Genomic DNA, 27,806 nt, shown 5'->3' on the forward strand with positions numbered 1-27,806 from the left:
GACAGATGGAAGACAGGGATTTAGTGTACATTATGTGGATTAATTGGCCTCATTAGGGGCTAAGGGACAAATAAGTAGCCCCCACATAGTGCACTTGAGTGTGGGCACTTGAACAACAGAAACAACAGCACTCATGCCTTTTTGTCAGAACCACATCATGTTTGGATAAATGAAATGTTTGACGAAAGATTTTGTTTGCTCCAATGCATAAAAGGTTGCCATGAAAAGTTTAGAAATCATGAACATTTTAACAGTGATATGTACTCATAAAGCACATGTCATATCATGTGACCTTGTATCACACCATATCTCATCTAAACCTAGCATGTCTCTTACATCACCAACACCTTGACACGCCTTTCTAAATAAACACTTATCTTCAAATAACACTTCCATAGTCCCTTTAATAGATTTGATCATGACATGCACATCGCAGCATATTGGAGTTTTGGCTTGCACTGCAGATCATATACATGATCTAGTAGGCCTACTGCCAAACAGACCTTTGTACAGTTGAATCCTGGCGTCTTATCAAGTCTAGTTCACGAATCATGCATACAAGTTTAACAGCTTCTGCTATGCACGTTGCGTGCCCTTCAGTGCCTAATGTCATATTTTGATCTTCATTAGTTCCTTTTCATGAACAAAATATAACAAACAGGCCTGCTGTGCTATGACAATGTATTCCACTAGGGGACAGGTGTTTGTTATTTTTACTTAACTGGTTAAATAACGCAGCAGACCTAGGCCTATTGTAAGGGCAAAGCCGATTACTTAAGATTAAATTGAATGAACAAAAGGCTTGAAGGTAAACAAGTAGATGTTAGTATTGTATGTTGTTGTATGTGTTATCGTTTTGTATTCAGCCAAACACAAAGTGAACCTCCAGCTGATGCACCTGTCCGTCTGATCCAATGTATCCGGTATATACTGCTGGGACAACCACTATACAAAAGTCTTCCAACAACGTATAGTATTAGTTACCACACACATTGTGCACACTTCAGTTTGAGCTTCATCTCAGGTCGATATATTCACATATACACACAAACACACACACACAACCAGCTCACCTGTGTGTACAACTCGTTCACAGACATCGTTCAGTCCACTTGATCTACGACCGCTCCATGGTAGACATTATAGATCACTTTTAGCTTCACATCAACTCGTAGTGTCCTAAACGTTAAAAAGTTAACATTCGGGTATTGTTCCGTTTATTTCCATAATAACTTCCACATTCGCGTCACGCCGCGGTATGAACTCCTGTTCCTGGTAACAGCAGGTGTCTCCCAGCGGGGAATCAGGCTGCTGCTGCTAGTCGCTATTGTCTTCTTCAAACACCGTGCGTTTTTCCAAAAACAAAACAAGAAGTTATTCCAAATGTTACACCGCTGTCAGAAAGTTGTACTTTTTGTACAACATAGCCAGTATTCTCTTGTAAACACGGGATCCATCTACTTCCTGTCAGCGATACCCATTGACCCGTTGGAGCGACACTTCACTGAACCGCAGACAGCTGGGCGGGGGGGGGGGGGTCATTGTAGACCTGTACCTGTGCGCCTTAAGCGCGACACCATGTGGACGGCGAAGGAACTGCACTCCCATCCCAAACGTAACCAGTTGGTCTGCTACGGTGTACTACCTGCCTCCTGGACGTAGACTCGCAAAAACAACCTACCTTAGCTCACCCGCTTAGACCTAACCATAAACAGCAAGTTCACAGCTATAATAACTGTTACACGAAATGCATGGGATAAAAAAATTGTTTACACATTCAAAAACAATCAATATCCCTCACTCCCCTTAAACATAAAAGTGCAGTACGTTATTAATAATACTTTTTGTTTTATCTTTTATCGCATATAATTATTGATCAAGTTTCAGATAAAATATGCATGAGGCAATTTAAAAACTGGAGTAAGTAAAGTATTTGAATGGTATAATCCATAACACCCCCTGGAAAATGTGACATACTCGTCAGATACCAGTTCCAGACGCAAGTTCTTACCTGACAATATGGATAATATTCACTCATCTTTCCCCCTTAGTGGTTTCCAGGACTAGAACCAATGTATTATTATGAAGTTGTCCTCAAATGACGCTGGGCTCTTTCAACAAAGCATTCCAAGCAGACATTCTGCTTGTATTCTGGCGAGGGCACTTGAGCAATATATTTCCAACTTGTCTAAGCGTACCGCGATCTTACTGCATAGAGTGATTCCTCCACTCCCAAACCACTCCTTCTGTTGGTATTGGGTGTTGACGGAGTTGAACCACTCTGAACAGCAAGTGATTCACCTGGCAACACGCATGACTCCTCTCTAAATCGTTGGCAACATTAAAGGTTGAACACACTTCTAAGTAGTTGAATTCCTGTCTGCAGACAAAGACAGACTGCAGACAAAGCCACAATCACGAGTTGGCAAATATCAAAACATCCTGTATTTCCTTTTTTTTTGTTCTGCGAAGGCGACTTAATAAATACAGATTGATTTCTTTGATACCATTTAACAGTGTAAAAGAATCCCGCATTTGCACGTAAATAACATTTTATTCATGCTCATGTGGCGTTTTACAGTGTGTGACATTGTTATACAATCTCAACGGTTAAGTCAATCTCCTTAGCCAGACACTAGTGAAACTCACTAGTAAATGGGTGTGTGGTCGTGGCGGAGGGGGAACATCTGAAGGGGTGCTGCCCCCTCACAGTGTTGGAGCGGGGTCTGGAGGACAGCGCCTCCTGGACCCTCTTGCTGTGCTGCTCCTGGGCCTCCAGGCCCCGCTGGTGCGCCATGCTCTCCTGGGCCTTCTGCTCCAGAGCCTGCTGCTCCCGCTGCCTGATCTGGGCCAGCAGGTCTGCCTGGTACTGCAGACACGCCCGCCGCTGGCTGCGAAGGGAGAGACGCAAAGGTAATATTGAACACGTTAGCACACCAGGATGACAACAACACCCAAAGGACTTGGAGAGGAAGGGAGGGAGGGAGGGAGTGAGAGAGAGAGAGACATAAGGACAGAGAGAGCGAGAGATGAGATTAAATGTATATCATATCTGATACTTCGAGTGAGAGCGAGGAAGGGGGAAGAAAGAGGTGGGTAAGGGGGAGAGAGGTAAGAGAGAGAAAAGGGGAAGAGGAGAGAAGAGTGGGAGAGCACTAGAATACGAGGAGTCTCCTTACCCTATCCTCTGCTCCTCGTCCACGATCTTAATCTCCTGGACGGCTCGGCTCAGTTCCTTCCTCTCCTCCTCCATCTGCTGCTGCAGATCTGTGTTCACATCCACTGAGAACACACATGCACACACACACACACACACACACACAGATACAAGTTGACCAATCCACATCCATCCATTGTGAACAAATGACTCAAGGGACAAAGGTTATGGCTGATATCATGTAGTACTACATGTGATTTAAAGCAGCTGTAGGTAAGATTTAGGAGCTTTTATTTTAGTGTCATTTGTTAGAAATGGCTAAGACATCCATCAGCTCTTAGTGAATGTAATGCTCTGGGAAAATATCTGATCCTAGTCCCTGCGCCTGCCTCAGTATTTAGACCATTCCGATTTCAGACCGCTCCCATTTCATATCTGGATTCAGGCAGGAACCCATCTTGCCTGTCAATCACAGGTGTGTGAAATGCAACACTTCTCAATGGCTGAGAAACGTAGGGAGGGAGGGAGCAGAGAGGGAGGGGCCTTCTTTTGATTGTTTACTTTCAAAATCTCGCCCTCGATCTCTCTTCACAACTCTGTTTGCTGACCTACAGCACATTTCAATCGGGACGCCTTTGCGCGCGCGCGCCGTACGTTTATGCTGGATCTGCAGCTGCCGAGTGGCCATCACATCGCGCATGAGGCGGTCGCGCCCCTCCCGCTCCATGCGGTTCTTCTCTGCCCGCCGCCGCCACACCTCCTGAAGCTCCGCCTCCATCAGCCGCTCATACTCGGCCTCCTCGCCCCGCTGCCGCTCCTGCTCTTCAGCCAGGTGCTGGCGGTACCTCTCCTGCTCCAAGCGGAGCTCGCTCTGCCGAGAGAGAGAGTGACAACGACAGTGACAGAGAGAGAGAGAGAGAGAGAGAGAGAGAGAGAGATAGGGGAAGAGAGAGACAAAAACAGTGACAGAGAGAGAGAGAGAGAGAGAGAGAGAGAGAGAGAGAGAGAGAGAGAGAGAGAGATAGGGGAAGAGAGAGACAAAGACAGTGACAGAAAGAGAGAGAGAGGAATATATATATTTTTAAATTTAAGAACTTCATTTTGTTCACATCACCTTTTTTGGGATAAAAGGAAAATTCATGAATAAAAAGATCACAATGTAAAAAGTATAGGTTATAACACACAGGAGTTAAGATACAAAATGCACAAGTTGATAGAGCCGAATATTAAAAGTTGAGGACGTACCATTAAGGATCCATAAATACATAGTACATACATACATTAGCACATAAATAAATACATCAAACCATAAAAAGTAGAGGTTATAAATATAGGCTATAACATACAAGATATCAAAGGTGTACTTTTAACTGCACAAGGTCGAACCCAGGTCCAATTCCCCCTCCCTTCCCCGTGACTGACCTTCCTGCGCGAGGCGTTGCGGCCCTGGTCGTGCCCTGGCTCCAGGAGCTGCTGCAGGATGCTGATGTCCAGGGCCAGCTCGTCCTGCTGCTGCCTGCCCAGGCGCCTCATCTTCAGCCGCAGGTCGCGGTCCAGCTGCCTGCGCTGGGCCTCTTGGGCCTGGAGCTTCTGGAGCTGCTCCCTCTCCTCCGCCAGAGCCAGCATCTCCCTCTGCTCCCGCTGGATAACACACACACACACACACACTTATGTGACCCGTGTGTGTGTAAGTATGTGGGTGTGTGTGTGTGTGTGTGTGTGTGTGTGTGTGTGTGTGTGTGTGTGTGTGTGTGTGTGTGTGTGTGTATGTGTGTGTGTGTGTGTGTGTGTGTGTGTGTGAGACCCATCTGTGTGTGTGTGTGTGTGTAGCCTGCATCTCCCTCTGCTCCCGCTGGATAACACACATATGACCTGTGTGTGTGTGTGTGTGTGTGTGTATGTGTGTGTGTGTGTGTGTGTATATGACCTATGTGTGTGTGTGTGTGTGTGTGTGTGTGTGTGTGTGTGTGTGTGTTTGTGTATATGTGAGTGTGCGTGTGTGTATATGACCCATAAGTCTGTGTGTGTGTGTGTGTGTGTGTGTGTTATTGTGTGTGTTGACCCGTGTGTGTGTGTGTGTGTGTGTGTGTGTATGTGTGTGTGTGTGTATGCGTGCGCGTGTGTATGCGTTCCAACCCATTACGAGTGCGCGTGGTCCACTCGATCAACAACCAAACCAGTCGAGTCAAACAAGCAAACAAAAAAACAACACGCAAAACAAACGACGACAATCAAACCACCCACCAGCAGCTGGGCCTCCTCCTCCTTCAGCAGCCTCCGCTCCTCCCTCCTCCTCTCCGCCTCCTTGGTCTGCCAGCCCAGCACCTCCGCCTGCTGCTGGTCGCTCCTCCTGCGCCGCAGCGCCTCCTCCTTCTCCCTCGCCTCCTTGGCCCGGCGGTCCGCCTCCCACAGCTCCTGGAAGACACCCTCCTCCTCCTCCTGCTGGCGCCGCTGCGCCTCCTGGCGGAGGAGGAGCTGCTGGCCGCGCTCGGCGCACACCTGGTCCTGCCCGCGCCGGCTCTGGACCTCTCGCAGCTCGGCGCTCTGCTCCCTGGGAGGCACCAATCAGAAGAGGCATGGGACAACGGGGCGCTCCAGTGGGGTTTTGGCTGCCGAAGCCGGATGCGTCTGGGTTTCAAACCCCTGATTCCCTTAGGTTTACCTATTAAGGTGTTCTTAAGCAAGACACTTTCCTTATACATAGCGGCTCCATTGACATGGATCTGAATTCACCGTATTCACTTAGGATGCTGAATGTGCCACGAATGTGCTGCAGCATGCTAAATGTAAATAATAATGGATTTGAAAAACAATCGTTATTTGAACTCCATTTTTATTATTTCAACTTCATCAACCGTGCTGATTTTGAGAGGGCATATCCATATGACTGACATCATAATATGTTGATTGATATGCAGTATCTGACAAGAACAAGCCAACCACCTACCTGAACTGTTGGTCCAGCTTATCCGCGACCAGCTGCTGTCTCTCGCCCTCTCTCCTCTCCCTCAGAGTCCTGGCCCTGTCCCTCATCCTCTCCTGTCTCTCCAGTATCGTCTCCCTCTTATCCTCCATCTCCTCCAACTGCTCCTTCTCCTCCGCCTCCAACAGACTATGCAGCCTTCACAAAATAAACCACAGACGACGACTCTTAGAATGACATGGGTACAAAGAGAAAAGCCCCTAAAAGCACCAACAAACACGCCAATCCACCCACCGCTCTCTCCTCTCTTCTATGCTGGTCTGATACTGGTTCATGGCGTCCTGGACGTGTCTCTCGATGGTCCCGGAGATGATGCGGCGGTCGGTGTGCTTCTGCCAGGTGGACCTCATGTCCCATGTCTGCTGGTACTTGGTGAACTCCAGCACCTTGTGTCTGGCCTCTTCTTGTTTCCTCCTCTCCAGGATCAGGTGGTCCGCGGGCCTCGACAGGGTAGGTCGGGCCCTCTGTGTGTGAAATAAAATACAGTGGTGGTCAGAGTTATTTTAGTGCTTTCGATCTGGTTACCATTAGCAGTGGTAGCAGGTGTGTTAACATTATATCTATTTTTTTATCCATGTAGGCCTAATTGTATTTATGGTTTAATTTTATTATTTTTTGAAAATGTGTTTATTTGTCATCATTAATAATTGTGTATATAATATATTGGTTTTCTTTATTATTCCGAGTAGGCTATGATCAGAGGAAAGTAGTGTAACCGAGGGTTTTATTGTCGCCTATACTAATAAAGTATTAGGTATGTAGTACGAGCATGATAGAGGCCTATCGCCGGGACAAATAAATTGCGTTGAAGTTCGACGCAGAGTTTAGTTGCATGATGGTTATTGACGTAGTTGGTGGCTAGCATGCAAATACATTATACAAATCGTGATTAAACTACTATTTTTAAGACTAACCGACGTTTTAACAAGAGTGAACCGTATGACAACCTGACACCTGGGAACTCACCAAAGCAGTGGAATGAGGAGTGGGTCCATTGAATTCCCGACATTGAGGCTTATATCTCTGATTTACAATCATTGTCAAACAAAACGTGTTTGTTTTGTGCGTTGTATGCTGTGGCTCCGGATAACTCGCAGCCTCCTGCCACGGCTCTTGGATCTCATAATGTTGACATAATGCTATGGTAACCTAACACAGTATTCTGTTTGAGGGGCCATCAGCGACACCTAGCGGTTTGTTCAATACTCTATTATTAATCTTCATTGAAAAGTCACAAGGACAGACAGAAGGACAGACATTTTCAAAGGTTAAATTGAATCGACAAAATGCACAGGGTAACTCAACTTGTATGTTTATGTGCCACGTTTACACTTGACTACAATTGAAACGGGTGTTGTTACACAAGACTAAATTGTAAATACAAACTGGGTTCATTTCCATGTTATTCTGGAGTGCTGCTATATACATTATAAGAAGGCTGATTAACAGTGTTTCTGACAGTTTAGGGTGGGAAATGAGTCCTTAGCCCAAGTGAAGGAGTTCAAGTAGGCCTACATCGGGGTCTTGTTCGCGAGTGAGGGTACGATGGAGCGTGAGATTGGTCGGAGAACCGGAGCAGCGGGGGCGTTATTGCGTTCGCTTTACCGCACCGTTGTGACGAAAAGAGAGCTGAGCCGTAAGGCAAAGCTCTCGATCTACCGGTCGATCTTCGTTCCTATCCTCACCTATGGTCATCATGAGGGATGGGTAATGACCGAAAGGACGTGATCACGGATACAAGCGGCCGAGATGAGTTTTCTCAGGAGGGTGGCTGGCTTCTCCCTTAGGGATAGGGTGAGAAATTCAGTCATCCGGGAGGAACTTGGATTAGAGCCGCTGCTCCTTTGCTTAGAAATGAGTCATTTGAAGTGCTTCGGGCATCTGGTAAGGATGCCCACTGGACGCCTCCCTTGGGAGGTGTTACAGGCACGACCAGTGGGGAGGAGACCCCGGGGAAGACCCAGGACTAGGTGGAGAGATTATATCTCAACACTGGCCTGGGAACGCCTCGGGATCCCCCCGTCAGAGCTGGTCAATGTGGCCCGGGTAAGGGAAGTCTGGGGCCCCCTGCTTGAGCTGCTGCCCCCGCGACCCGACGCGATAAACGGATGACGATGAGGATGATGAGGACAGTTTATGATTACATGCTAGGCTTTCATGCTACATATTTTGCTCATATCAGGCATTCTGACAGTGTAACATTGCATCTGTAATGTGCAGGGAGGTGGAGAAGATGATGGTAATCATGCCTTAAATAAATCAGATTTTGTATCTCCAGAGATGTTCTCCATTGCTGCTGCTGTTGATGACGTTGATTGGACTACATAGGGGGCGTCAATATGTAGAAAGGGTGCCCCTCGGTGGTGGGTTTCGGTACTCGAATGTAAAACACCTGTGGGATGTCTACATTTTCCTTTTAACTACCATGCTTTTCCGTGTGATGGATTGTAAGGCCATGATCCTCCTGGATTAAGTCTGCCTCTCATGGGCTTTTACACTCTCTGTCTCCTTGGCAACAGCTGTAGTCTACTTCTTGGTTGTCTGGTTGCCAGCAGCTGAGCTCAGCCAAAAGCAAATACAGATAGACGTTTTCCATGCTGTTAAAATCTACAAATGATGCCTCACAGCCACCCATTTATATACACATTTTACAACCAGCTGGTTTGGGGCAGACACTTGACACGCCTGGAAGTATAAATCCGCCTTTAAAGGTTCTGGGTTTTATCCATAATGTCTGCAAGCATCCAGATGCCCCTACCCCCTCCTCAATGACATGGATCTAAAAGGATTTGGAAATAAATCAATCAATTATATATTATGATAATAAATAAATAGTTATATATATCATAATGATATATATATTTTTGAGCATGGTCAAAATACAGTAAATACATTAATACAATTAAATATAACACCTTTTTAAAAAGTTGGCCATCACAGTTTCACAATGTTTTTGCGCTAACTACTCTGCAATCAATTTCTTGTAAGGCAAAGCATCGCCGCCTAACCTGAGTTGACAGGTCTCCCTAGGAGGAGTTTGTTGAAATACAAGGCGAAAAAGTGAAAAAATTCCATTCAAAATGGGCAACTTTGACGGCACGCCACGGACACGCCCTTCAACGTACAGTCACAAATGTTATAGTGTTCGTTCAGCTCCATCTTATGACTGCACTGACAAATTGAAGCAGATCCGATAAATTCCCTGGGAGGAGATTGTTCAAATACAAGGCGAAAAAGTGAAAATTGCTACCGAGAGTGAAAAAGAAAAAATTGAAACTTCCGGTGGGTTTTGGGGCATGTGTCCAAGAGGCTTTTCTGTAGGTATTGGCACGTTGTACGTGGCCTACCGAGTTTCATACATATTGGTGAAACGTGGCGCAGGGGTTGCTTTTTAAAGATCCTGTTGGGGGCGCTACAAAGATGACAAACACGATTTTTGGTATGTGAGCTACAGGCACCAGTCTACACGTGCCCTGTGAATTTCATATTCATAACTATTACGGTCTCCGCAGAGTGATTTTGAGCCTCTGGCGGCCATGTTGTTTTGCCAATGAACTTCATTTTACTTGAACAGTTGGAACTTTGGTCCCCAACGGCCACTAAGTTAGTTCCGCTCAAATCAAACATTGCGTCTATGAACTGTGGCTATTTTAGTGACAGGCCACGCCCATTTCGATGGCACGCCCCATTTGAAAAAATGCTGACTTTATCTTGTTCAGAATTTGATTCTGAACAACTTTAGTAGAGGGGTCCAACATCATAGGAGTCTGATTCATGTAGATATGTGCAATTTACTATTTTCGGGGTGAAAACCACACCCCTTTTAGAACTGAATGGCTCATGGGTACTTTCTACTTTATTGTACAGACTAATTCTTATGTCAGATTGAAGATAATGGGCCATAGATTACATGTGCCAAAAGATTTTTGTGAAACTCAAAAAACCTGGGATCCTTAGGCAATTTACTGTTTTTAACTAAATTCAAAATGGCGGGAAATCTGGCTACCGTAAGATATAAGTTAGTGTCTGCAAATTTGTTCATCATGAGGATTTGCATGTGTGGCCAAAGTTTCATGAGTTTAGGTCAAACTGGTGACGAGATATGCTTGTGTAAAGGTTGAAATTTTGGCATAGTTGGTATAGTGCCACCTTGGGGCCAATCTGAATTAGACGGCTAGAATATCTAAGTTAAAGCAGTCCCACCAAATGTGCCAAATAAAAATTAGTTTTCGTATATGTTCAGGGGGGGGGAAATGCAGTCAAAAGTAAAGGAAAAGAATAATAAGAAGAAACCCAATAACAATAGGGACCTTGCCGGTTTCGGCTCGGTCCCTAAAAATTGGAAGATTGATAAGTCACACACTCTTGCTTTAAGTCGCACGTGCGCTTAAGTAGGTTGTAGGCGCGCTTTAGTAAGTCAAGCACTTGTGTGCTTGACTTACTCTCTTACTAAAGAGCCCGTGTGAGCTATAAAACAAAAAAAATGACTCCCATGTCACCTCGTAGTGGGCCATGTGCTCAATCAAGAATGTGTGACTCATTTAGCAATAGATAGTGACTTAACAGACATGCATAAACATGAAAGCCTTTGAGATTTCCCTTTTAATGGGTTTTGGCAATAGACTAGGCTGCTTCCAGGCGGCCATTTAATTCATGCCCTCAATGTGCCAAATATTGTACAGATATTTCTTAGTGTTTTCAGCATCTGGATGTCTTTTCAGTTCTCTAGATTAATTGGTGCTACACGTCACTAGTTTTCATGATATGGCTTTGACTGTTTAATCTTCTCCCACAGCAGAATTCTCTGAAATATGAAAAATAATGAGGATTATCTTTCTTTTCATATGATAACTTTTTTGTTGGTGCAAATGTCTAGTTTATTATGCTGTTTTTAAGTGATATCATCATTTTGAGTAGGCACATACATAAATAACATGTATTTACGGCCATATTACAAAGTTCTTATTATATAAGATATACGTTTTGTATAATCTTACACAAAAACAAGGTTTTCAACAACATTTCTCTCAGGAGTTTTATTTAAAAATCATTTAGCATAACATTAAACACAAAAAATCGACCTGGCCATCAAGTTCTAGATCTAGATCTAGAATTAGACCCATGAAGACTAGTAGGTAAAGACTTAGGCCATTGAAGGGGAGTGGCAACAAAATATTTCCCTATAAAAATGGTGCCCTTGCCATCAACAAGGGCAAGGGTCAACAAACAAGGGTAAAAAGATAATACATACAATGTCTGAAAACTAAATATGGCCTGCCGTTTTACATTCTGATCTGTAATTTTAGCCAACAATTATTTTCTGATAATGGTATTATTCAGACACATGGAAGTGAAAGAGAGAAGTAGCACATATAGTGGTGTATGCATAGGTCCATTACACAGGATCATAATGTCCCGTATAAAAGGTTATTTTCTGGAGACTTATCTGTAGCAAATCGCAAAACTTAATTTCAGTTTGATGACAACCTAAATTTTGTCAAAATCCCCAAAATGTAGGACATGTAGGATTGGTTTAACCTGTTTTTCTGACTTTTTGTTTGAAATGTAAATGAGAACAGATACTAAGATTCAGACTTTTCATTGCTCAGTAAACTGATAAGGAGATGATCGAACATGAAAACAGACAATTCAAAATAAAACCCACAAACACACACACACACACACACCCACCCACACACACACACACACACACACATAGTTAATGAAACACTGTGGGCTGACACAGGTAAACAGTGAATTAGGTCGGGCCTTGTTTCCTTGTCTCCATACTACAGTGATTCTCCATGTTGAGTGCCGAACTCCTGGAAGTCCTCTGGGATGGTGTCTGCGGAGTGGAGAAGCGAGGTCATTAAATGGAGCTCATAAAAAATGGATTCATGGCTTGGGGCTTGGGGAGCTTTGAATATTACAAGCCTTGATCCCTGGGTCATTTACATGAAATTGCATCGAGGACAGTAAAGACACGGCATAGATAGAGCATATTAATTTCGAGGCTGGATGGAACATCTCTGGTGAAGGGGGGCGAGAGAGAGAGAGACCACTCCTCACCGTTGCAGCGGTACTTGAGATTGGACCAGATGATGTTTTCCTGGGAGAAGCAGAACACTCCGAGCCGCCCTCCTCTCATGGTGGTGTCGATGGTGACGCCGGAGTCGGCCACCAGCTCAGTTCCCTCGTAGAATCGGGCTCTGGGAACACAGACAGTGAGCAGGTTTAGAATATATAGAAATAGGTGGATCGAAAGTCGTTCGGTCTCAGTTCATTTTGAGCGCACAATAACTAGAGTCTAATCCCTGATCCCGATTCGGATCGGGTTCTGATCCATCAACCGATCAACCGATCATCGGATCAACAAATCAATGCAGTAAGCAGCCAATCAATCATTTAACCAATAAGATAAAATAAATAAATGGATCAAACAACGGATCAACGGATCAATGGATCAACGGATCAATCCAGCACGCACGCTACCAATCACTCATTCAACCAATCTGTTATGAAAGATTTGAATGAAGGATGCAATCAATAATCCACTCAACCACCAATCAACCAGTCAACCAATAACTGCTGGAGTGATCATGATGGCAGAGCTGAGTTTCAATGGGCCTCCTTAACCAGTGTGAGGGCATTTCTCGTACAGGACACAATCATCTCCTCCAGCTGTGTCGGTGTCTCGGGGAGGGGCGTGGTCTCTCACCGGATGTACCCCACCTGGGGGCGGTGCTGCAGGTACCAGCGGTAGGACACCTTGTCCTTCCAGCCCACGTTCCTGGGGTCCTTCCACAGCAGGCGCACCTGGTCGTTGGTGTCCCCCGTGTGCCACAGGGAGTTCCTCAGGTGCTCGCCCGGCCCCGACGTGGACTTCACCGCCTGGGACGAGAGAGAGAGAGAGAGACAAAGAGACAGAGTGAGAGAGAGAGAGACAAGAGAGAGCGACAGGTTGAGAGAGAGAGAGAGAGAGAGAGAGAGAGAGGGATCTTATGAGATGAAATGTACATAATATCTGATGTATAACATGTACTTTAGATATTTATATTTATGTTATATATATCATATATAATATATGACATTTAACATTTAACATAAAAGGCACACTTATGACATAATATTATCATATATATGAGGAAGCAGATATTCTAGCAATGATTCATTCGTTCATAAGAAAATTGAGGAGGGGCTTTATAAATCCTAAACTGTACGTGGGAATTTCACGATTCATCATCGATTAACAATCCACGAATCACACGACCATCCCTACATGTGATTATTGCTAATGTTATTAATTATATATTCCTTTAGTTGATTTTACCTTGAGCTGGATGCCCGGCTCGGCCACAGCCCTGAAGGGCGTGGCCTGCCAGTACGTCTGCTCCGTCTGCTTCCACATCACCACGTAGAACGACGAGGAGTCCTGGTAGCCGAAGATGAAGCCGGCGTAGTCGTCGTCCGTCACCGTGTTCACGTGGAACGTGCCCTCAAAGTCCACGCCGCTGAACGCCGTGTAGCCTAGACGCCGCAGAAAAAACAAACAGACGCCATTACGGTACCTTACACTGTTTGCGTTACTTCATTACGTTTTTTTGTCATTCAAGATAAAGGCTATGTTGTTTTTTTTACCGACAGCAAGTCCTGGGTCACTATTCATGGTCTGAACGATCTCCATTCCCTGTATGAGAAAAGAATCAAGAAAGAGGAATTAATTAATAAATGATTGGATTGACAGAACGGCTGTAGTCATTGGATGATTCTGTATGTGGCTTGAATCACATTTGTGGCTTAGCATAATTGTTCTGTTAAATCATGCATGACATTAGTGTGGCGGCCCGCCCACCTGATTCAGGACCACCCAGTTAGGATCGATTTGGGCGTCGCCCTCGGGGTCGAGCACCACCGTCTGATAGGCCCGGAAGTCCGTCAGAGTCACCTCTGCGTTCTCGGGGCAGATGTCGATCCTGTCAATCACCTTGTCCTGGTCAAAGTCAGACTCGCATATGTCGCCCACTCCATCATCTAGAGAGGGAAGGAGGGGGTGCGGACTGAGTGAACCAGCAGAGGGCACGGGGACAAATCTAGTCTCTAGGTTCCTGAGAGTATCAATGTGTTGAGGTGCGATGTTTGGAACTAGAGATTGTCATTGATGGTCTCGCCTTCCACAATAAGAGCGTAATAGGATCCCTCTGCTTCTGCATTGTTAGGTGACATAGGTCATTTATGTTGTAGGATGGTCTGAATTATCTCGATTTTATATCTTTGTCCAGTTTTTCCTTGCCTTTTAAGGGGATTGTATAATGTGGGCCTGTGAGAATTCACTTTATCTTTTGACTTTTCACCTATTATACCTCATCTTTGTTGTGGTCATCACTAAAACAGATATGCATGACACGATCCACGGACAGAGTCGGTAGCGTTTGACACAGTATCGGGGTCAAAGTCGGGAGACTCACTGTTGTCGTCTATCTGGTCGGGGTTGGGCACCAGCCTGCAGTTATCGGGCCCCGGCGGCAGGAAGTCGGGCACGCCGTCATTGTCGTCGTCGTCGTCGCACTCGTCCCCGAAGCCGTCCTTGTCCGTGTCCAGCTGGGAGCTGTTGATCACCAGGGGGCAGTTGTCCTTGCTGTCCTGGTGACCGTCGCCATCGCTGCCGGGGGGGAGGAGGAGGAGGAAGAAGTGACACGTCGTGCGGACGTACATTTGCATGAGGTGACATTTTGGGGAATGATTGATGAGGATTGATGGCGGGAGATGGCCGGCGCGGTGTACCTGTCCTGGTTGGTGTCGCAGGAATCGCCGACCAGGTCGTTGTCAATGTCAGACTGCGAGGGAAGGGGAAATATATTGTTGAATACACAGGATGTAGAATGTATTACACATGTCCTGTTATTTGATGGGGTCCTGCTTGTTGTTTTCTTCTTTCTTCCTTTTTCTAATCAAATCGAATCTCATCTAATGCAATATAATCATATTCAATCAAATCGAATTGAACCTAGTCTGATTCAGTAAAATCGACTGCGGTCAAGATTAAATCAAATCTACTATAGTCTCGGCTGATCTAGTCTGACGTGATCTACTCTACTCTAACCCTAACCTAACATAAATGAATCTACTCTAATTTAATTTAATTTAATTTAATTTAATCTAATCTCATCATTTCTAATTGAATCAAATTAAATCCAATCTGATCTAAAGTTCTATGTGCTCCCTGGCCGGCTGGTTCTGTGGTCCTCTTGCCTGGTTGGGGTTGGGTATATCTGGACAGCTGTCACAGGCGTCTCCCACGCCATCCCCGTCCCGGTCCACCTGGTCCCGGTTCTGGACGCGCTGGCAGTTGTCCAAGAAGTTCTTCAGACCTGACCCAATCGATTCCAAACAGTGGGTGAACCTCAACGGTCGGTGAACTCAAACATGGTCATTTACAACGGGATCACATTGTGTCACAGTGAAACAATCATAGCAATGAATCATTGTAATACGCAACTGATGACGGCACAGATAGTGGTGCTTGGCTTCCAATAGAGGGGTACTTGGTTTAGTTCTCTATTGTACCGTGGCGTACCTGCATAGCATCCTTTGGCAAGATGCCTTTCACATCGTGCATAATGAAATCTGCTTTACATTACAATCATCTGCTTGAAATTCAAAACAGTAGTATTTGAATTCTGTTGACGGAAACGTAGGAGGAACAGTCCTACATGGACTACAGCCATGGTGGACGTAGGAGGAACAGTCCTACATTGACTACAGCCATGGTGGACGTAGGAGGAACAGTCCTACATGGACTACAGCCATAGTGGATGTAGGATGACCAGTCCTACATTGACTACAGCCACGGTTGATGTAGGACGACCAGTCCTACATTGAAAAGTCCTACATTTGCGCTCAGCCACGCCGGAAAGCCCCCAGGGGAGAACGTAGCCAGTTCATCCAGAGCTCACACTATTCTAACTCCATGATAGCCCTCTATTGCTGCTTCTGTTCTAGGATTCCCAAAGGCACTCGAACATAAAAGGAAAAACAAAAAATGTAATACATGAATTGGCCCCCCGAAAAACCCTCGCTTCTCATCGAGTACGGTTTTTAAATACATCGGCCACTAGAATGCACTGTTGCACCATCGTAGCACCTGAACCGGCCCCAGCACCATATTTCAGCGTTCATCCCCAGGCAGGTTGCAGCCAGCAGTCAATCGGCAGCCATCTGTAGAGGCAGAAACCTATCGGCTATTTGCTCAGCCTGAACTTATGGTGGAGGCTGAGCAGAGTCAATCCGAGCGATAACATGAGCAAACAGATGGTAAGTATCCGCCACGCTTTCACTAAAGGCTTACCCTGCTATGTTAACAGGGAAGGTAAATGGAGAGATTTAGCCCTTTTGAAATTCTATCGGCGTGCGCATACGCAGGTGCGCTGGGGAAAAAAGAGCTGAGCATACATAATATCGCCTCAAAGGCAATTTGTATCATTTATGCGCGTGCATGCTGTATACGCCTTCCGCCTTTTTTCCCCACCTTTTCACACACAAGTCCCCACAGACGATTACGTAACTCTAGCTTTCTGTGGGGCCTTTCCATCTGTCCTTCTCAAAACAAACAAGAAAAAAAAAACAAAGTGACTAGACAAGTGGAACACAGACATTTCAATGTGCCGTGACTTTGAACGTCTGAGTCGGACGGTCCGAGCATGTGTGCGTGTGTGTGACTGTGTGTGTGTGTTCTGTGGTCCACCGTGGCTTCGCTTCCCCTACCGTCTCCGTCCATGTCGTCATCGCAGGCGTCCCCTTTGCCGTCGCCGTCCGTGTCCCTCTGGTCGGCGTTCTCCACGTGGCGGCAGTTATCGCAGGCGTCTCCGTGGGTGTCCTTGTCGCTGTTCCTCTGGTCCACGTTGGCCTTGAGCCAGCAGTTGTCCTGGGAGGAGAAACAGGCACAGAACCAGATGTTTAGGGCATGAGTTGTGCGTGTGCGTTAATATGTAATATGTGCAGCATTTAGCATTAATATGTGCAGGCTCATGTGTGTGTGTATGTGCATATGTGTGTGTGTGCGTGCACGTATGTGCATATGTGTTTGTGTGTGTGTGTGTGTGTGTGTGTGTGTGTGCATATGTGTGTGTGTGTGTGTGTGTGTGTATGTGCGTTAAGTCAGCCCGGCCCAACAGAACATCCGAGTGTGTCTGAGTGTGTGTGAGTGTGTGTGAGTGTGCCTTCACCGACTCTGCTGGCCAAGTCACGTCGGACCAGTCTGGGATGGGTTTGTCCAAATGTTTATTAATGCGTGCATGAGAGACTTTTATTCCCTGTCTGTTTAGAGAGAAGCGTTTCCGCGGGGACGCCAGGCCGAAGGCTATCACAGGGATGCGGCTTGCATATAATGCATCGCACGTGTGCTCACAATGTGTGTGTGTGTGCACGTATGTGCATATGCGTGTGTATGTGCATATGTGTGTGTGTGTGTGTGTGTGTGTGTGTGTGTGTGCATGTATGTGCATAATATGTGTGCATATGTGTGTGTATGTGAGTATGTGTGTGTGTGTGTGTGTGTGTGTGCGCGCGTGTGTGTGTGTGTGTTTCGACCCCCTAACCTGCTCATTTGGAATCCCGTCACCATCTGCGTCTCCGTCGCACGCGTTCCCCTGTCCGTCATGGTCGGCGTCCTCTTGCCCGGAGTTCGGAACAAAGATGCAGTTGTCCTGGCAAACGACAGTGTAAACACGCGGTGTAACCAGGTGGCCCTGCACATACATCCATCTGGTGGATTTAACAGGTGACACCAAGGGGCAACCAATCACTGCCCTCGTATCTGATTCCTACGGCGAACCCTGCAGATGCATACGTCTGGATGTTTGGATGCTTGGACACAAAGAGCAACCCACTACTGCTCTAGTTTCTGATTCCTACGGCTAACCCTGTGCATACACATCTGGTTGGCTGCATTGCCTCCATATATAAACCCTACCGACCTGCCCTTTAATGACATGTATATTTAATACAATCACAGTCAGTCTCATTGGATGAAACCGTCTGCTAAATGACTGAATAGAAATTGAAGGAGAGCCCACTTAAAGTGTCGTCGTTCCCGTATTGATTGACTGTATGATTAGTTCTCAGCCTCCCTCGGACGACAGCGTTTGCCGAAGATGAATACATCTAAATGTAAATGTGAACATCAACACTTTCATCAATTTGATCTGCTGAATTACGCCGAAGCGAGAGACGGGTTGGTTATAAGCACTCCACAACCTCCCTCTAGCCCTATACACACAGTACCCCGGAACCATTAAGCACTATACACACAACACCCTGAAACCATTCCAGTACAAGACACAGTACCCTGAAACCATTAAGCACTATATACACAATACCCCGAAACCATTTCAGCACTATACACACAATACCCCCAAACCATTCCAGCACAAGACAGAGTACCCCAGACCCTTCCAGCACTCCCCCGCAAACCTTTTTACAGCTGGGGTCCTTGCACTTGAGCTTCTCGTCCGGTAATCCGTCGATATCCGTGTCCTTCCCACAAAGGTATCCGTTGCCAGCCCAGCCGATGCCACACTGCCAAGTTGAGGGAATGTTTTAAGTGCTTCATCTTTTGTTGTGGTTGATGTTGTTGTGTTTTCCTTTTCATCTGAAGAAGTGCATGAGTGTATGTGCTTATTTGTGTGTGTTTCTGTTTGTCTTGTGTTTATGTGTTTATGTGTGTGTGTGTGTGTGTGTCTGTGTGTCTGTATGTGAGTATTTGTGAGTGTATCTATGTTTGTCTGTGTGAGTATGTGTGTGTGTGTGTGTGTGTGTGTGTGTGTGTGTGTGTGTGTGTGTGGTTGTGCATGGGTGTCTGTGTGGGTGTGCATGCGCAAGTGTTTATTTCTGTCTGGTGTGTGTGCGTGGTGCATGCGTGCGTGTGTCTGATTTGTGCGGTGCATATGTGCGTCTACGTGTGTGTGCGTATGTGCGGTGCATGCGTGTGTGTGTGTATATGTGTGTGAGCAGCAGCGTGTCTACCTGACAGGTGACGGAGCCGTCTCTCTCTATATTACAGTTGGCGTTGATGTCGCAGGGGTTGGTCAGGCTGTTGCCACAGCTCATCTCTGGCTTACAGCCCTTCACCTGGTCTCCCGTGAAGCCTGTCTTACAGCTGCCACAATGATAGGAGCCCTACAGAGGAGTACAGAGCGATGGAGCCAGGGCAGAAAACACACAAGGCTCATAAATAAAGACGGACATCGGTATGGTCGTCTAAATCGTAACCACAGAGTGTATAGTTATCGTATTGTTTATGGTGCTATCATTGTCATTTTGTTATTAAAGAGTTTATAGTTTTCGTCGTCGTATCGTTAGCACATCATTAAAAGTTAGTATTTTCATCTCGTTACCATAGTGTTTGTAGATTTACCATTGTCATAGTAGCCACTGAGTTTATAGAGTTATCGTTGTCACATAATTACCAGAGTTGAAGCTTGTCGCTGTCATAGTAACCACAGAGCTGATCGATTCATCATTGTCTTATGTACCACAGAGTTGAAAGAGTGACGGTTGTCATAGTTACCACTGAGTTCTGACAGTCAGAGTTTGTGGTGCAGCCTCCGTTGCCGCCTTTGCATTCATCAATGTCGTCGCAGACCTGGAAGAGGAAGATGTTGGTGATTAGGATGTGAACATTTAGTTTTAAATCAAAGAAGTGTTTTAAAGTTTTAAATGGGAAAAGGGAAAAATGCCCAAAAAAGACATTGTGCAGGCAATACCATAATATTAATAACAATCATAATAATACAAATGATATAAATAGGACTACTACAAATAAGATTATATATATGCTATTGATCCTAAACAGGAAATGACGGGAGGGTCGGAAAATGGCTACATCTACTACTACTGCTGCTGATGATGACGAGGATGATGATTAAGAAGATTATGATTACAATAACAACGAATTGCATTCATACAGCACTTCCCAAGACATCCAAAGGGACCACGACAGCGACGCAACGGCAATAACAACAACAACAGAGGCAAACAGATACAGACAAAGAGCGAGAAGCAGGAGATCAGAACAACTTCTCTCAGTACTCGCCTGCTTGTTGGTCTGAGCGAACAGCACGCCGACCCCTTCGATGGCCATGCCGGTGTACCCCATGGGGCAGGCCTCACAGCGGTACCCCGGGGCTGTGTTCACACACTTCACTCCGGGGTAACACGGGTGGAACTGACACTGAAACACACCAGAGCACAGCAGCTCTCTCAGGGCTTTGACCTTTTCGTTTTGTTACGGCGGAAGAGAGCTATACCCCGTCGTAAGCACCTTTGCGGTCGCATCGTTTCTTCGCCGCTCCGACGTAGATGAATGGGACCGAAGCGGTTAGGTAATAACTAATCGGGGACACAGCTGTCGTACTATGTTATAGCGGTAATGTTATAGATGAAATCTCATTTGTGGGAGTGGATGGAGCTGTCCAGAGGGGGATTGTATCTCTTAAGTGGCCAGTGTGCAAGGTGTTGATCTGAAACCTTTACGGATACTTTTCTACGGTTTATTACTGCTGGCTGGAGTTTGTGTTGGCCAATTATGCACTTAGAGATCCCCACCTCCAGAGAGATAATTGGTCAAAGCAAAAAATGAAGAGCACATAGACACACACACACACACACACACAAACAACCATACACACACACACTCACACACACATATCCACACACACACGCACACACACGCATATCCACACACACACACACATTCACACACACCGACACCAACACACACACCGACATGCACACACAAACACACACACACACACACACACACACACACACACACACGCATGGACACACAGGATTACCTCATCCACATCATCACAGCTGAAGCCATCTCCGGTGAATCCGTCTGGGCAGGGTCCGCACTCCACGCCCTCCGCGGTCTCGAAGCACATATCGTCACGGAAACACACGCCTGCTGCACACTTTGGCTTCACGACGACAACATCAGTTCCCCCCAGTCCTTAACAGGAAAAAAGGATACAGATACAGATACAGATACAGATGACTTTATTGATACCGGAGCAAATTATTTCATGTTATTTTATTGATTTAACACCGGGGAAATACACAAGGATAATAAATGACAACTATAGACACATTGCTATGTTAAAAAGACAAACTGTCACGTGTTAAAAGTATGTCCCAAACAACACTTTAACGGTGGTATTTATCATTAGGACTTTTTCTGTCTGTTAATCTGAAATTATAAATCGGCCTTTCCTACCACAGGCCTGGCATTCAGAGATGGTGTTCCGGAGGAATGACGTCTCTTTAACCTGGGGGGGGAGGGTCACACATACAGAACACAACGCACAAGGTTTAGGTCTGCAGTCAAACCAGCCTTCAGAGAGGTCAGGGGGGGGGCGGTCACGAGCCTGGCGATGGAGTGGCCAGGCGTGGTTACGGGCCTGTGCTCACCTGCTGAATCAGGACGTCTTTCAGCTCGTTTATCACCTTGGTCAAGTCGAGCATCTGATTGGCCAGCTGTTTTGTGTTGACCCCTGAGGAAAGCCAAAAAAAAGTCAAAGTCAACTCAAACTCTTTAAACACGCCAATCCTTTGAGTGTGTTTCGCAGAACAAATTTCTATGGCTGCAGCCACAATAAACACAGATTGGGATTGTTCTCCGGGAGAGAGAACCACCGGAGGAAGTCTCACCCAGGGTCTGCACAGAGTCCCTCTGTTGGAAGTGGCAGTCCTGCAGCGAGGCGATGTTCTCGAAGGAGTCGCCCACCACCAGCTTCAGCTCCTCTAAGCTCTCCTTGTTTCAAGTAATCACAGGCGAAAAAAAAGTCGCTAATGAGTTAAATCTGCAGCGCAATTACCAGCGAATTTAGAAGCCCCATTATGTTGATCCGGTTAGAGAGGCTTGTTAAGTTTATTACACCTAATGTGCAGTAGACCGACGATTTCCACCCCCCCCCCCCCACCGACAACATCAAACATTACACCCAACAACCAGACTGACGACACAACCGCAACGTATTTTCCGAGGATGTAATAAAGCGAAAACAGCACAGCACTTTCACCCATGATGTAAATTAATTTATTCTATGCCTTATTAGACCGTATAACATAAAAGCTAACATAAGTACCTCAACTGGAAAACTTGTATTGTGCTAACGCCAGTTCTGACTAGTTTCTGCTTCGACACATATAGTGGTCAGCACAACTCCAGAAAAAGTTGTATGGGTCTGAGATAGGTCAGAGCCTGTAGGCGTGGCATCATTACCATCCCTCCCATGCCAATACAGATTGAAGATTTACCTGGGTAACTCAGCCCCCTAAAGGCGTGGCTTATTTACCATTCCATCCATGCCAATACAGATTGAAGTTTCACCTGGGTAACTCAGACCCCTAGAGGCTTATTTACCATCCCTCCCATACCAATATAGACTTAATATTTAGGATTCGTCTGATACTTCACAAACCACCTCCAGAGTGCACGTCCGTTTACCTTGCATCTCCAAATAAACCAAAAATTCAACCTCTACCGCTCTCGCAATCCTGCCCAGCCCCTGAAACCCACAACACCAGACGCTCTCGGACTCAATCAACCCACCTGGTCTTTGGCCTGCATGTTCTTGAGCTCCACCATGCTGTAGCCGGCGGGCAGTCCCAGGAAGACGGCTGGCAGGTCCCTCACCGTCTCCACCAGTTTGCAGTCCAGATGCAGCTCCAGGCCGGCCGTGCCCTGCTGCTGCAGCCCCTTCAGGTGGAACAGCAGGCGGTGGCGCTGGCCGTCGGCCAACGCCAGGTTGTTGAAGGTCACCGAGCTCATCCTCCTGTCGGTGCGCAGGTAGCGCAGCACGGCTTGGGTCGGGGGTGGTTGGGGGGGACGGGCGGGGGGGGGGGGGCGGGGGGGGACAGGCCCAAGATGAATGTGTAATTAGTCGCGGTGTTTCACGGCGAACGAGAGCGTTGATTGATCACGTTAATAATGTAGTAGCGCGGCGGCGCAACCAAAAAAAAAAAAAGATAAATACACGATCCCGCCGTACATAATGGATCCGGGGGGGAGGAAACGGGAATCAATCTAACTGCCAAGCGACGGTGATGGCACTGTGTGTGTGTGTGTGTGTGTGTGTGTGTGTGTGTGTGTGGGGGGGGGGGGGAAGAAAACAAACACACACACAGAACACACACACACGACCCCTCTGTAGAATCATCATCATCACCATCCACTACAACCCCCCCCCCCCCCCCCCACACTGTTCACCCCCCCCCCCCCACCACCGGTGTGTCCTCACCTCGGTTGAGGCGGCCCATCACGGTGAACTCAAAGTACTTGCTGTTGTCCCGCGGGTTGTACAGGCCGAAGACGGTGGTCCCGGTCTTGGGCTGCAGCGTGAAGGTGGTCAGGATGAAGGCTTCGTTCACCCCCTGCTCGGCCAGCCCCCCCTGGAGCAGGTCCGGCAGGCAATCGGGCGAGGTGAGCAGGTCGTACACTTGAGAGACAGGGGGGAGAGGGCGGAGGAGAGGAGGAGAGGTGTGATTAATTCAGACGCGAGCAATCGATCATGATCATCATCATCGGAATGACAAGACGGACCCCACCCCCCCCCCCCCCCCCCCCGAGGCTTGTTCCGTTTTTCTCTCTCCGTTTCTGTCGGACGGAGAGTGGCCTCTGGGCGTGTGCTGCGGGGCACTGTTCCCGTGGAGATACAATAAAGTACAGATAAAGTTGATGTCTTTTCCGCATTGGTGTATTCATTTTAAATATGTTTTGGCCCATCAGCCTACATCGACTTTCAAGTCTGTGGGTCTGTGTGTGTGTTTGAGTGTATACGTGCCTCTCTGTATCTACGTGTGTGTGTGCGTGTGGAAGTGCAGTGTGGGTGTCTTTGTGCATGGGTGTGTGTATTAGTGTGTGTGCCAGTTTGTGTGTGTGTGTGTGCGTGCCAGTAAGTGTGTGTGTGTGTGTGTGTGTGTGTGTGTGTGTGTGTGTGTGTGTGTGTGTGTGTGTGTGTGTGTGTGTGTGTGTGTGTGTGTGTGTATGCGCGAGTGGGCGGAATGAGAACGGGGAGCAACAGAGACATGAGGAATCTCGGCCTTTTAGCGCTCAGGGTCAGAGCCTTTAATAAAGTGAGTCGGGAGGCGAGCGGGGAGGCTGTGCGATGAATCTCTAGTCCGCCGCCTGGACACAGCGTGAATATAGAAGCACCCTTTACAGCAGTCCTCACACGCCAGGGAGAGGCACAGACCAGATTGCTCCCGAACGCAGACAGAAATGGATCCTATCCGAAGCCGGGAGAGAAGTAAGGCAGACTCCGATCCCCACGGACCGACAACGCCCCGCCCGCCCACTCCTCTCCTACTTTTCCTTTAATCTTCCGCATAGTCCGCATGCTCCTGTCCTTTAAGCCGGCAGCCCGCCGCGATGCATCGGGATGAAGTTCCTCGATCTCACGGAGCCCGCGTGCTGAAACGCGGCCGCGCTTCGCCAAAAAGCAGGTCATCTATCACGGTGTTGTTTTGTTTTACCAAAGCACACTTCAGCCAAAGAGAAAGGAGGGGCGCGGCACGGGGGGAGTGGGGTTATTTATGGTGAAGGTATTAGCATTCGTCATGGTTGTAGCGGAGCATTAGACAAACATAGAGCCCTGCCTGACTCGACTGGACTGGGCACGTAACTTGTAGCGGCGCTAAGAAAAATAACTCACATGAATGAATGTTCCTGTTTGTCTTCTGGGAGTCACTACCCCATAAAGTGGTTTAAAATGGATGGATGCATGTACAATGCCCATACACGCACGCACACACATTTGCAAACACACACACACACACACACACACACACACACACACACACACACGAACGCACGCACACACACACACACACACACACACACACACACACACACACACACACACACACACACACACACACACACACACACACACACACACACACACACACTGCAATAATTCAGCCGGTTTGAAGGCTTCTTGGGGTCAGGTCCTTTTACAAAAGGCATCGTGAGAAAGTGAAGTGTCTCTCGTTTCACTCTCAGGTTAACCTTACCTTCATGCTGCATTAAACAACATCACTCAGATCCCAGGAACATCCATTAAAACCAAGCCTCTGTTTAACCGTGTGCACATGAACCTATAGCATCAAACACACTGGATAGATTACAATATGCTTTTGGTGCTCTGCCTGTGTCATGTTATGAGTCTGGATGGTTGACGCTTTTTACTGGGTATAACATAAAAGTTACTCTGCATCCACATTGACATCATAAAACTAAATTATCCAAAGTCGTGCGGGCAATGAGAAATGGTGCAGGTTGTGAAATTATTATTTTTTGACTTATGCTTGCTTTATATTACACCATGCAGCCATTGCCAACCATAACCAGAATTAATTGAGAAGTAGAAAGAGATATTCTCTCTCCCTCGAGTCATTTCTGTTAATTTGCCAAGTTTTGTATGTGTGCGTGTGTGTGTGTGTGTGTGTGTGTGTGTGTGTGTGTGTGAGTGAGTGAGTGTTTATGCATGTGCATGTCTGCAGGTACATGAGTGTAAATCATCAAGGCGTGTGTGTGTGTGTGTGTGTGTGTGATGTGGTTCCCTCAAAGTTCTGTCTAATGCCCACACCAGTTGTGATTATTCCCATGTGTGTATCTAAGTTTGGGCTCTGTTTAGACTGCGCAGCCCGCCTACATGAATACCTCTACCCTCCTGACTGCTACTATCTGTGTGCGTGAAACAAACTATGGTACACACAAAGATGCATTACTAGACACTTTCATACACACTTAGATGTAATACTGATGTTGACACACTATGAAACAAACTATGATAAACACAAAGATGTATTACGTGTCTACACACTATGAGGGACACTTTGATACACACAAAGATGTGTAACTGGTGACTACACACTATGATACACACTAAGATGTATTACTGGTGACTACACTGTTAAACACTGATACAAACTAAGATGTATTACTGGTGTCTACACACTATGATACACATTAAGATGTATTACTGGTGTCTACACACTATGATACACACGAGGATATATTACTGGTGACTACTCGGATACACACTCTGATGTATTACGATTTCTTTAGTTATAGTGATTCATGGTGTTCAACCTCAATGGACTTTTCTCTTTGAATCAGCGTCAAATTGCCATTTCATGCTATAAATCAAAACACGAGTCAGAGGGGTTCATATTATGTGCGTTTCCATCGAAAGTCTCAATTGCTGTTTGGTCCAGTTCTCAGTGTTCGCAGTCTTTTGGCTGAAACATAATACAATGTCATGCTTTCATAACAGTGCCTGCTGAAGGCGTTATGTGTGTGTGGAGCTCAGCTGTTCCCAGTTAATAGGTAAAACACCCGAGGGTTGAACTATAAAACTGTTATTAGACTGAGTAGGTCGCAGGAGGATAATCTGGATCTCCGGCAGTAAACCAAAATTCATTTTAGAAAAGAAAGAAATTCATTTTGAGGTTTGTGTTTAAACAGCAGACACATATATATATAATATATATATATATATATATATATATATATATATATATATTTATATATATAAACAGCAGACACATATATATTTATATATATATACATATAAAGCATACATATATAACATACAAACCTCTAATATGTACATACAAATGTATAGAAATATATGCTTTATACGCGCTAGCAATTCAACTCAATTTCCAAAAAACACATGAAGTTTCCATTGAACTTTCTTCTCGACCCCGACTCACCTGAAGCCTGGGCGTCCACGCGCAGGCCCAACGTGAATATGACTTGTGTGACCGCGATCACAGTTATCCACCGGCACCCCATGTCGTCCCCTGCAGGTCGGTCGATAGCTTCCCCCCCTGGTCGTAGCTCCCTCTCTCCTGGTGCTGTGGTCTGTACCGGAGAGCTCCTTGCGCGCTACTACTCTGGAGAAGAAAAGACAGGGGAGCTGTGGAGTTGAGCTTAACAGCAGCTCCAGACGTTCTGTGTGTGTGTGTGTGTGTTGCATGAATGTGTGTAGAGGCCTATGTGTGTGTGTGTGTGTGTGTGTGTGTGTGGAGGAGAACAGTGAAGGGAGGAGCATCATGGAAGCTTGAACCTTCCTCAGTAGGCCCCATGGTGAGAAGGAGTGACCAGGGAGAAGAGCACTCCTCCTGCTCTGGCTGCCGCTGCACTCCCACACTCTCCAGCGCAGACACACACACACACACACACACACACACACACACACACACACACACACACACACACACATACACACACGCACACACACACTCCCACACTCTCCAGCGCAGACACACACACATACACACACACACACGCTCACACACACACACACACACTCCCACACTCTCCAGGGCAGACATACACACACACACACACACATACATACACACCCACACACACAAAATAACCACACACACAGACACACACATACACAGACACACACACACACAACCCACACACATACACAAGAAACACACACAACACACACACACACACACACACACACACACACAGAAGAACCACAGGTACACACACAAACACACATACACACAAAATAACCACACACACACACACACACACACAGAACAACCACACACACAAAATAACCACACATATACACA

The 27,806-nt window shown here is 46.4% G+C and overlaps 3 protein-coding genes across 3 annotated transcripts in view; all 3 read right to left on the reverse strand.

Annotated features, from left to right (window-relative positions):
• myo5b (myosin VB) overlaps positions 1-1,419 on the reverse strand; it is a 37,652-nt gene extending 36,233 nt beyond the window's left edge. The window contains exon 1 of the mRNA XM_084486972.1: positions 1,074-1,419. Within this exon, the coding sequence (XP_084343098.1) occupies positions 1,074-1,100 (27 nt within the window). The 5' untranslated portion in view covers positions 1,101-1,419. The remainder of the gene's footprint in view (positions 1-1,073) is intronic.
• cfap53 (cilia and flagella associated protein 53) lies at positions 1,160-7,178 on the reverse strand (the record flags this gene model as incomplete). Its single annotated transcript, XM_084486349.1, has 9 exons — positions 1,160-1,179; positions 2,650-2,891; positions 3,180-3,282; positions 3,812-4,028; positions 4,580-4,798; positions 5,402-5,708; positions 6,105-6,278; positions 6,375-6,604; positions 7,107-7,178. 9 exons carry the CDS (start codon positions 7,176-7,178, stop codon positions 1,160-1,162), a joined length of 1,584 nt encoding a protein of 527 aa, XP_084342475.1.
• A 3,990-nt stretch (positions 7,179-11,168) lies between these two features.
• thbs4b (thrombospondin 4b) lies at positions 11,169-27,062 on the reverse strand. The gene is made up of 22 exons (XM_084486897.1): positions 26,922-27,062; positions 23,441-23,638; positions 22,753-23,003; positions 21,849-21,951; positions 21,609-21,691; positions 21,415-21,466; positions 20,993-21,150; positions 20,230-20,367; positions 19,705-19,779; positions 19,161-19,313; positions 18,609-18,713; positions 17,735-17,842; positions 16,902-17,061; positions 15,390-15,508; positions 14,922-14,974; positions 14,606-14,799; positions 13,993-14,171; positions 13,779-13,827; positions 13,471-13,667; positions 12,859-13,031; positions 12,210-12,349; positions 11,169-11,985 (listed from the first exon to the last, which is right to left on the reverse strand). The coding sequence occupies exons 1-22, from the start codon at positions 27,001-27,003 to the stop codon at positions 11,930-11,932; spliced, it is 2,826 nt and encodes a 941-aa protein (XP_084343023.1). The 5' UTR covers positions 27,004-27,062; the 3' UTR covers positions 11,169-11,929.
• Positions 27,063-27,806: the final 744 nt, after the last annotated feature.

This window comes from Micromesistius poutassou (genome assembly GCF_964030765.1).
Source record: "Micromesistius poutassou genome assembly, chromosome: 22".
Taxonomy (NCBI): Eukaryota; Metazoa; Chordata; class Actinopteri; order Gadiformes; family Gadidae; genus Micromesistius; species Micromesistius poutassou.